Here is an 11,906-nt window from a genome sequence, read left to right on the forward strand (position 1 = left end):
CATCAGATCTGGAGTGTGTGTGTGTCCAGGCGCAGGTCCTCCATCAGATCTGGAGTGTGTGTGTGTGTGTGTGTGTGTGTGTGTCCAGGCGCAGGTCCTCCATCAGATCTGGAGTGTGTGTGTGTCCAGGCGCAGGTCCTCCATCAGATCTGGAGTGTGTGTGTGTGTGTGTGTGTGTGTGTGTCCAGGCGCAGGTCCTCCATCAGATCTGGAGTGTGTGTGTGTGTGTGTGTGTGTGTCCAGGCGCAGGTCCTCCATCAGATCTGGAGTGTGTGTGTGTGTGTCCAGGCTCAGGTCCTCCATCAGATCTGGAGTGTGTGTGTGTTTGAGTGTGTCCAGGCGCAGGTCCTTCTTCATCAGATCTGGAGTGTGTGTGTGTGTGTCCAGGCGCAGGTCCTCCATCAGATCTGGAGTGTGTGTGTGTGTGTCCAGGCGCAGGTCCTCCATCAGATCTGGAGTGTGTGTGTGTTTGAGTGTGTCCAGGCGCAGGTCCTTCTTCATCAGATCTGGAGTGTGTGTGTGTGTGTGTCCAGGCGCAGGTCCTTCTTCATCAGATCTGGAGTGTGTGTGTGTGTGTGTGTGTCCAGGCGCAGGTCCTTCTTCATCAGATCTGGAGTGTGTGTGTGTGTGTGTGTGTGTGTCCAGGCGCAGGTCCTTCTTCATCAGGTCTGGATCCGGCGGACTGCGGTAAACCTCGGGATAAACAGAGAGACTAATATTAGCGTAGACGCCATCCTTCTTATGATGTAACGAGTACATCAGGATTTATGGGAAGTGTTCCCGGTTAAAGTCCCCCTGTAGTCAATCATGTTATCTCTTAAAACTGATCTTTTGATCTATTTCCAATAAGTTTTAATTATTTGTAGGGCGGACAACGTATGGGCAGGACTAGTGTCAATTTTGTCAACGAAATCTATGACGAAAAATGTTCGTTGACGACCTTTTTTCCATGACTAAGATGAGGTGTTAATGAGACTAAAAGATAACCGTGACTATATCAACATGCAATATCGTTGAAAAAACAAGACGAGAGTAAAATGTAGTTAAAAAATAAAAACTTTATCAAAATCTCATTGTTTTTGTCGAATAAAAATAGGAGGGAAAAAATAAAAAATCTCAAATGGAGATTGATAAACTCCAGCAAGCCGGTCTCTTTGAATCCATCTTCTACCTTTGACGCACGGGTTGTCTTCGCTGATGCGGAGAATGGCGGCGAATACACAAACCTGCGAGACACAGCCTGGTGAGCGTGAACGTGCATGACGTCACGCCCAGTCTCAAATTCGAGCCCGAATCCCTCTTATATATTTTACTGTACAGGATTATAGAGGCAATCTCAGTGCGCAGAGAAGGGCTCATTCAGCCCATCAGGCAGTTCTTTAAGCATGTATAGGATAGAAAAACAGGTATTTTTAACATGAAAAGTTGCGCAATCCACCTTTAAAATGATCAAGTAATCCCATGTTTCTCCTCTAGAGTTTTTTATTGAGCAAGGATGCATTCAATTGATCAGAAGTGACAGTAAAGATATTTATATTACAAAATATTCTATTTCAAATAAATGCTGATTTTTTAAAAACTTTATTCATCAAAGAATAATGAAAACAAATGTTTCCACTAAAATATGAAGCAGCACAACATTGATAATAATCAGAAATGTTTCTTGAGCATCAGATCATCATATTAGAGTGATTTCTGAAGGATCATGTGACTCTGAAGACTGGAGTAATGATGCTGAAAATTCAGCTTTGATCACATAAGTGAATTACATTTTACAATATCTTCACATAGAAAACATTGATTTTGAACTGTAATAATATTTCACAATTTGTACTGTATTTTTGATCAAATAAACGCAGCAGAAACATTAAAAATGGTACTTACCCCAAACTTCTGAACGAAACACAAACCCATTTGATCTTTTGAAAAACTGACACAAAGTCATCAGATATGAGACACAGGTCTTGTATTTCAGATGCTTATCAGTAGATGTTAGATGGGAAAATGTGACACATATTGGGTTTATTACTCATCTTTAATAAAGGTACTGAAACTGAAGGTCCTCTTTGCAAGCTTTGAAACGATCGTGTTGTGCAAAGCTCCTGCTGTTCACTGACTCACGTTGTGTTTGTGTCTGAGCTGCAGAGAACTGCATGCTGGGAAACTACAGTCACATGGCAGCTCCAAACAACACCAGTGTCTGATCTGGAATCAGACAAAAAAAGTCAAACAGCATCTGACAGGAAGAAACTAAGCAATATCTCGATCACTGTTTTAATTAGATAGCAAACTGTGTTGCATTTGATTTAAAAACAAAAACAAATCACTTTTTAATTAAATAATACTCTAAATAAGAAAGTAAAACTGCCAGTAGGTGGCAGTAAATGTCTAGATGAGTGAGTCATTGAATCATTGATTCATTCGATTCGTTCAAACGGCTGATTCATTATGAAGTAAATGGCTCTCCCTGCGTCTCAGTGTCCACAATATCCATCCTAAACAGTATGTGAGATTAAAATAAGTGTGTCCCAATTGTATGTTGAAAAGAGGATTCCAGATGTCCCCTCTCTTTATGAATGAGTCATTGAATCATTGATTCACCCGATTGATTCGCTCAAAATGCGGATTCATTCAGAAACGAAACACCGCTGTGTTCCTCGGAAACGCACAACACTTCTTCTATGGCTTTATAGGTCATATTTTTGTTTCGTTCCAAAATTAGCAAAAACACAATATTGTGTCTGAAGTACAACACAATACTAACTTACAATTAATTGAACTGTTGTATAAAATCAATAACACATTTTCACTTGTGCTATTCGGAACAAAAAGAGGACTCGTGTGATATTGCTTAACTATATAATATAAAAATCTGGGACAAAAAAATCATTCAGGGCCATTTTTGTCCTAATATCTTGAATTTCAGGTGCATTATAACCACATATACACACACATACACACACACACACATTTCTTGAGTGTATGAGCTCGCAGCTGACAGACAGGCACTAAACGCCATAAAACTCTCTTGATTTCACAGGGTATTTACAGTGATTTACGAGTGATTATCGAGGCTTTATGAGGGTGTTAGACAGATAATCTGAGTTCAGGCGCCGCTACCGAAGGAAAGAGGAAAAGAACAAATCTTTGTTTACCGACAGAATCCATTCAGTGACCATGGCAACCTCATTCCCACCAAACAACTGACCTAATGTAAAGGTCAAATGGTCTTTGCTCGGCGTGGCGTTACATCAGCACGGAATTTTCAATCTATTCCACGGATTCCAATGTTCCGAAACGGAACACGGAACTCGTTTTGATGCCTGTTCTGGAGTTTTGTTTTCCATGTTAATGAAAAAACAGCTCAGATAATGGAATAGCTTAATATATATTGATTTTGTTGTGGAAAGGTTGTTTGCTAATAAGAGCCGAAATGGTTTCTTTCTCTGCGTCTGGCCTCTCCGGTGTCTCCGATAGGCAATCAGGAATAGCCATGTGGATATTCAACATAATTCATGTGTGAGAGTCTAACAGAAGGACGGACAAAACCAGTGAAATATCCACTGATCTGATAACTCATATTATTAACATCTTCTAAACTATAGCGAATAAACTGTGATGATGTGAGAAATGTTGAAGGAATCTGAATAAATTTTGGTTTGACTGTATATTTAAAAAAACATATACATAAAAATATATTCGTTCGCATGTGTGTGTGTGAGTGAGTGTGTGTGTGTGTGTGTGGGTTGGTATTGAATCGTAACTTTGTGAATCGAATCGTTAAATTCGTGTCAATACCCAGTGCTCTGAAATGATATAATATCTGAAGCTCATTGGTCTGGCCTGGTCTTTAGCCATTGAAGAGCCGGACGCTGAGGTCCAGGAGACGGAGGAGAAGCAAAGCGACGAGACGAACACGAACAAGCAGATCATCCTCATCGACAGCTCATATCAGTGCCAGTTCTGCTCGGACAAATTCAGCACATACTTCCAGCTGAAGTCTCACATGACCCAGCACAAGAACGAGCAGGTACCACATCTGTCAACACTTACAAGTACAGACAGCTCCAAATATGAAATATCAACCGTCTTACTTGTTTTCCATTGAAAATTAGATGATTTAACTTGAGAAGCAAAAATGCATAAGATTTTTTTTTTTTCTAACCTTATTATAGCATTTTTTATCTACTAAGGAATAAAAAAACAACTAAAGATGTATTCTGTGAAAACATGTAATTATCTAACACAGTTTTGCTTTGAAGGCTTGTTTTAAGGATGCTTTTAAAAACATACTGTACTCTAGCATTCAAAAGTTTGGGGTCAGTAAGATTTTTTTCGGAAGAAATTAATACTTTTATTCAGCAAGGATGCATTAAATTGATCAAAAAGACATGTATAATGTTACAAAAGATTCTATTTCAAATAAATGCAGAATTGGAATGGGAATTTTCGATTCCCAACCCTATGGACGGATAAAGTTAATCTAAGCGCATGATGATGTTGTTGTGCAGGTGTACCGCTGTGTGGTGAAGAGCTGCTCTCAGACCTTTCAGAAGCTGGATCAGTTTCTGGAGCACATCCACACACACCAGGAGCATCTGACGTACCGCTGTCACCAGTGCAGTAAAGTCTTCCCGTCGCTCTTCGAGCTCGGCCTTCACCAGTACTCACACAGCTTCTGTCCGCAACAGAACCAGCGCAAAGAGACCAACTACTACAGGTCAGACACCACACCAGCAGGAATCAGAAACACACTGGAACCAAATCATCCGTTATCAATAAGCCTTCATGTAAACAGTAACACCTTAAAGGGTTAGTTCACCCAAAAATGAAAATGATGTCATTAATGACTCTCCCTCATGTCGTCCCAAGCCCGTAAGACCTCCGTTCATCTTCAGAACACAGTTTAAGATATTTTAGATTTAGGTTGACGTGTTTTGAACTGTGATCTTCAACTGCTCCTGTTTGAACTGGTTGTGTTTGTGTTCAGATGTATGAAGTGTCAGAGTAAATACTCTACACAAGAAGCTCTGGAGCAGCATCTGCTGAACGCCACACACAACTACCCCTGTCCACACTGCATGAAGGTACTCTATATGCTACAGTTACCGCTTACATTCACAGCTTTCATCTTCATTTTATCTAAAGCCTTTTGTAATTATGTTATGTGCCCTTGCTCTTTTATATTTTTGAATATTTCTATTTATTTTATTTCAGTTTGTTTTAGTAATATTAATACTACAGTTTAAGTTTTATATTATTTTTTGAATATTTATATTTATTTGTAATTTATTTCATTTCAGTTTGATTTAGTAATATTAATACTTCAGTGTAAGTTTTATATTATTATTTTTAAAATATTTATATTGATTTTTAATTAATTTAATTTCAGTTTGTTTTAGTAATTTTAATACCTCAGTGCAAGTTTTATATTATTATTTTTTTAATATTTCTATTGATTTTTAATTAATTTCAGTTTGTTTTAGTAATTTTAATACTTCAGTGTAAGTTTTATATTATTATTTTTTAAATATTTCTATTTATTTTGGATTAATTTCATTTCAGTTTGTTTTAGTAATATTAATACTTCAGTGTAAGTTTTATATGATTATTTTTTTAATATTTATATTTATTTTTAATTAATTTCATTTCAGTTTGTTTTAGTAATATTAATACTTCAGTTTAAGTTTTATATTATTATTTTTTGAATATTTCTATTTATTTTTAATTAATTTAATTTTTAGTGTGTTTTAGTAATATTAATACTTGAGTTTAAGTTTTTTATTATTATTTTTTGAATATTTCTATTTATTTTTAATTTATTTTATTTCAGTTTGTTTTAGTAATTTTAAGTTTAACTCATAATTTATTTCAGCTTTATTTCAGGTAATGAAAATTATTTTTAATAGTTTTAGTATTATTCATACACTGTTATAGTATTTATTAATACTTTGAATTAGCTTTTTTAACATTTGATTTTACTTTTAGTAATTCTTTGTACTTTTTAAGTTTAAGTTTTTCAATATACATATTATATTTCAGTTTTATTTAAATGAACGAAAATTATTTTTAAAGGCGTCATATAATGCCATTTTTGTACAAGCTAATATGATTCTTTAGAGTCTAAATTAAAACTTTGTAATATACTTTAATTAAAAGTTCTCATTAGTATTGTAAGAAAACACTTATTTTACCTGGTCAAAAACAGCTCTGTTTTCAGCACGCCGTTTCAGTGCATATGACTTTAAATGATCATGAGCTTTGCTCACTCCGCCTCTCTGTTCTGTGTACACCGTTTGTAACACAATAACCAAAACGCGTTGTTCATTATAAACGTGGGATTATAAATTATATTGAGAACGTCTACATAGAAAACATGCCGTAATGTACCCTGAGTGTAAACCTTAGAGGCATTCATTGTGAAGCGTGCAGCTAGCTATTTGCAAAGATTAATATAAATATTAAAGATTAATAAAACGTTACACTCACTTCAGTTATTTTGGAGGTTCAGCAGGAACACGAATAGTTGGTACTGGTCCATGAGCAGCTTCTTAGCAAAACCAGCTTTATACTGACCCTCCTCTTTATAAGCAGTCTGGTGTGAGAAATGATTCGCGCAAACATGAGAGCATTGACGTTGCTCGTGGGGAATATTCCCTTCGAAAACAAACTCAGCCACTGCGTCTTCAGCGGTTCGGATTTAGGAACATTAAAATGACTGCTGTGTTCGTTATTACACCCAAGAACAGAACACCACAATCGCTTAGACGCCATTCTGCTCATAGACAGTGCTCCAGCATATCAACAATGACCGCGCCGGACTATGATTGACAGCTGGCTCACGAGCGAGGGCGGGTCTGTGTTGAAACGCTGCTGTCAATCAACAATCGCGGGAGGGGCGTTCGACCGTGTGACGTCACACGGTCGAACGGCTTGATTTGAGGCAGGGGAAAACATAAGGAGATTAAAACAAAAACACTGGATGGATTTTTATCATTATATGATGGTTGTGTACAGACACTGCCAATAGGGATGCACGATGATATCGGGACAACATCGGTATCGGCCGATAAAAGCTTAAAATGACCATCATCGGCATCGGCCGATATGAATATTTCTGCCGATGAGTCTTGCCGATAGGGTGGCGTGTTTCCTATGCGCATGTGACGCGAACGAAGCATGAGCGCCAGCAACTTAAACTTCCAGCTAGGGGTGTGCCGTGCGTCTCACGCGGTTTTTGATTGTGGGCGATTAAAATGTCTCCACGATCTGCTTTTGAAGAAAAATCATAGTATCGTGCATTCTATCAGTTCAATTCTGGCGCCTTCATCTCAACATACTGTACAACGCGACGTACATTCACATCACATCACATGTAAACGCAGAGGTACAGTTACACTCACGGGACACCGCAATTCACAAAAGTTCATTGTTTGCATGTGCGTCAAAGTCTTGCTAGTTAAACATGTCATTCACGTGCTGATGCGCTGTTCTAACATCCGCTTTTCTGAGCGCGTACACCCGACGCTCACAGGAACTAAAAGCCTGTCACAGCGCCTGCATACTGGACTAATCTTTCGAGTCTTATTGCGCTAATACTGTCAAATACACACACGGTTTACATAAACAAAGTTGGTTATGTCTAAAGTGAAAGCAAACAGAGAAAATCTGCTTGTCAAATGCGTGTATATTAGACGCGTCGCGTGCAGTTCTTAAAGAGACAGTATCTATAATATTCTGCCGCTTGTTCTTAAAGAGATACTGCACCCAGAAATAAAAATTCTGTCATTATTTACTCACTCTAATGTTGTTTCAAACCTGGATTCATTTCTTTCTTGTGCTTAAATATACTATGAAAGTCACTGGAGTACAGCAACTGTTTGGTTAGCCACATTCTTCCAAATAACTTTTATAATTTCAACAGAAGAAAGAAACTTGAGAGAGTAAATGATGACAATTTAAATTTTTGGGAGAACTATCCCGTTAATGTTAATAAAACAACAAAACACAGAGGAAATCACTCACTGCTCTTGACTGAGAACATTAATAGAAGCTTTAATAAGTTTTTTTTGCACTTAAAAAAAATACAAATATATCGGTATCGGCATCGGGCAAAATTAGTTTGAAAATATCGGCATATCGAATATCGGCCAAAATCCTATATCGTGCATCCCTAACTGCCAACACACATTTCAGTACAATCAACTTGTAAAAGTGCATGTACCATTATATGACCCCTTTAACACTTTTAATATTAAACTATAGTATTTATTACTATTTTGAATTAGCTTTTATTTTTATATTTTCAGTTTTTTGTTTTAATTTTAGTTTAAGTTTTTGTAGTTTTGTGCTTTTGTCATTTTTTTTGTTTGTTTATTTCTATGTCAGTTTTAGTAATTTTAGTACTTCAGCTTAAACAATTGTTGCAAAGGCAACATTTCTAATTTTCATTTAGTTTTTTTAAGTTTAAGTTTTTTATCTAATATACCTGTTTTATTTCATTTTAGCTTTATTTCAGTTAACGACTTTTAAGAGTTTTAGTTTAAGATTTAGTCAACAATAGCGAAAGGAGTCTGAAAAGAATCGCACTGAAGAATGAAGACTGTCGGTGTGTTTGCATGTCGCAGGTGTTTCCGTGCGAGAGGTATTTCCGGAGGCATCTCTCCACTCACGGCGTCGGCGGCAAATTCAAGTGTCAGATCTGTAAAAAGTTCTTCAAAACCGAGCACTACCTCAAACTACACACACAGATCCACTCAGGTGTGACGCTTTATTTGGTGGAAATGTCCTTTACTCTTTAATGCAGTTTTATTGTTATGTAGCTAGTTATATAATTTGTATATGAATTGCATCAGAAATGATTAATTGCCCCTAGTATGCTTTTTCAGATATGACCTTTCATGCAGTGTGTAATAATAATGCTGTTTGTGAATGTAAAAAGTCTGCAAATTTCAAAGATCAATAAGCTGAAAGCGGTCTACCAATCAGACTGAGCCGTCTGACCAATCAGAGCAGAGTAGACCAATCACAACAGACTGAGTCATCTGACCAATCAGAGCAGAGTAGACCAATCACAACAGACTGAGTCATCTGACCAATCAGAGCAGAGTAGACCAATCACAACAGACTGAGTCATCTGACCAATCAGAGCAGAGTAGACCAATCACAACAGACTGAGTCATCTGACCAATCAGAGCAGAGTAGACCAATCACAACAGACTGAGCCATCTGACCAATCAGAGCAGAGTAGACCAATCACAACAGACTGTGTCGTCTGACCAATCAGAGCAGAGTAGACCAATCACAACAGACTGAGTCGTCTGACCAATCAGAGCAGAGTAGACCAATCCCAACAGACTGAGCCATCTGACCAATCAGAGCAGAGTAGACCAATCACAACAGACTGAGTCATCTGACCAATCAGAGCAGAGTCAACCAATCACAACAGACTGAGCCGTCTGACCAATCAGAGCAGAGTAGACCAATCACAACAGACTGAGCCGTCTGACCAATCAGAGCAGAGTAGACCAATCAGAGCAGAGTAGACCAATCACAACAGACTGAGCCGTCTGACCAATCAGAGCAGAGTAGACCAATCACAACAGACTGAGTCATCTGACCAATCAGAGCAGAGTAGACCAATCACAACAGACTGAGTCGTCTGACCAATCAGAGCAGAGGAAGCTTGCGGAAAGGCGGGGTTTAGAGAGACAGAATCGTGTTTTTTGACCTTGAATGCATGTAAACCTGTACGAGACTCCAAAACAAATTAGGAACCTTTAAAATAGCATAATAGGGGCACTTTTTCCAAAAACAAACGAGTAAATGAATGAATCTGCTTTGATGGAGCATCTGATGAACTCCAGTGATGTTAAGTGAGGTTTTCTCGCTCTGCAGGGGAGAAACCGTATAAATGCTCCGTCTGCGAAGCCACCTTCAACAGGAAGGACAAAGTAAAGAGGCACATGCTGATCCACGAACCCTTCAAGAAGTACAAGTGTCCCTTCAGGTGAGTGACAGCTGTCAGATCGGCACATCAGTCGCATGGCAACGTTTCATTATTTCTATTGTCTTTCCTCTGCAGGACTCATGTGGGCTGCACCAAAGAGTTTAACAGGCCGGACAAACTCAAAGCTCATATTCTCTCTCATTCAGGTGAGGACGAGCAAGTCTCAAATCTGAATATATATATATATTTTTATTATTTTATATATATATATATATATATATGCCCCTTTATGAGTTTTGGTCTCATATTTTTCTTATATATTTAAGGCGAGACACGGCAGGTAAAAACATCGGGGGTTTTTTTCACTGGTCAATTTTGAGATTTTGGGATTTGTCTTCAATAACATGTCTTCTTTCAGACTTGTGGTGAAAAAAAGTCCGAAATACACATTTAGGTCTTTATTTTACGACACTTTGTCTGTTTGTGTCTGTAGATTTCTCATAAATTCATCAAAAGTTGGCGATCTAAATCATCCCGCTGCACACACACCGTTAGAAAGCTCTCTCTCTCCTGTACAATGCTGTCGGATCCAAATATGGTCATTTCCTTTTTATCAGCAACCAATCGTGAAAGTAAAAGGGCGCAAATGCGCAATCTCATTGGCTGATGCTAAATCTTTAAAGCCCCTTTTCTCAAAATGACCTTTCTCTCATACTCCACGTCTGAAATCTCCACTACAGTAGCACCTATATACACCAAACCTTCCAGTCTTGTACCTAGTTATGTTATGAAGACATTTACAGAGGGATTTTTAAATATATTATTCCTAGCCTGATTTATATAACATTTTATTCCAAAAAACATGGTGAAAATAATTTTTTTAAGGCTATTGACAGTATATTCTGATTTACAGGATAACAAAAGTAGATATCCATAAATCCCTCTGTAATTTTTTTCCCATCTAATATGTGAACGCAATGAAAAAAGAATTTTGAACCTGGCTTTATCCAATACTCAGATTTCATTTTTTTAAATATATGCAAATTAGTGCATATTTAATTAGATAATGCCTAATTTGCATATTTAAACATTAAATTACAGAAAACTTGTAATACATTTTTTTCTCATCTTAATGTAGGTAATCAACTGGGAAAGTTTCATGGTGATATCTGCTAGTTAAAAAAATGACCCTATTCACCTGTAGTGTCTCGCCTTAAGTAATATCACACGAGTGCAAATGTGATATTGATTTTATTCGACAGTTCAATAAATAAGAAATTAATATTGTTATATTTTAGACACAATATTGTTTGTTTTTGCTCACTGTTGCCAACGAAAATATTGCCTATAAAGCCAGAGCAGAAGTGTGTCCCAGAGCAACACACAGCGGCGCAGTTTGAGCGAATCAATCGGGTGAATCAATGATTCAATGACTCGTTCATAAAAAGAGCCATTTACTTAATTCCTGAATGAATCAGCCGTTTAAACAAAAACAAAAAATTATTCAATGACTCCTTCGTTTAGATATTTACCGCCACCTAACTGGCAGCTTTAGATTGTCATTTAGAGTATAATTTTATTGAAAAATTATTTAATATTTCCATATTAATAAAAAACACTAGGGCTGGGTATCGATTCAGATGTTCAAATTCGATTCGATTTCGTTTCACAAGCTCACAGTTCGATTCGATTTCGATTCTCGATTCGATTTCGATTCTCGAGTCGAATTTCGATTCCTGATTCGATTCTCGATTCGACAATAATGATTATAGATGTAATACAAATCTCAGTCTAAATATCAGTTATCATTTTTTAGACAATTTTTTAATACATTGATCTCACCTAAATGTTTGTTTTTACAATGGGGTAATTTTTTTGTTAAGAGTTTATGCAACACATGGAAGCTTGATTTCAATCTTTTAATTAAATTGAAAAAAGTAGCACAAATAAATACAAT

At 37.1% G+C, this 11,906-nt stretch overlaps 1 protein-coding gene across 2 annotated transcripts in view; it reads left to right on the forward strand.

The window, feature by feature from the left end:
- The window catches only part of znf341 (zinc finger protein 341), a 32,223-nt gene that overhangs the window by 14,105 nt on the left and 6,212 nt on the right, over nt 1-11,906 (forward strand). For both annotated transcript variants that reach the window (XM_056248761.1, XM_056248762.1), the window contains exons 9-14: nt 3,855-4,030; nt 4,512-4,720; nt 4,991-5,087; nt 8,628-8,760; nt 9,898-10,009; nt 10,085-10,155. In XM_056248761.1, the coding sequence (XP_056104736.1) occupies nt 3,855-4,030; nt 4,512-4,720; nt 4,991-5,087; nt 8,628-8,760; nt 9,898-10,009; nt 10,085-10,155 (798 nt within the window). The remainder of the gene's footprint in view (nt 1-3,854; nt 4,031-4,511; nt 4,721-4,990; nt 5,088-8,627; nt 8,761-9,897; nt 10,010-10,084; nt 10,156-11,906) is intronic.

This window comes from Rhinichthys klamathensis, unplaced genomic scaffold, assembly GCF_029890125.1.
Source record: "Rhinichthys klamathensis goyatoka isolate OS25496 unplaced genomic scaffold, OSU_Roscu_1.1 h1tg000058l_1, whole genome shotgun sequence".
Lineage (NCBI taxonomy): Eukaryota > Metazoa > Chordata > Actinopteri > Cypriniformes > Leuciscidae > Rhinichthys > Rhinichthys klamathensis.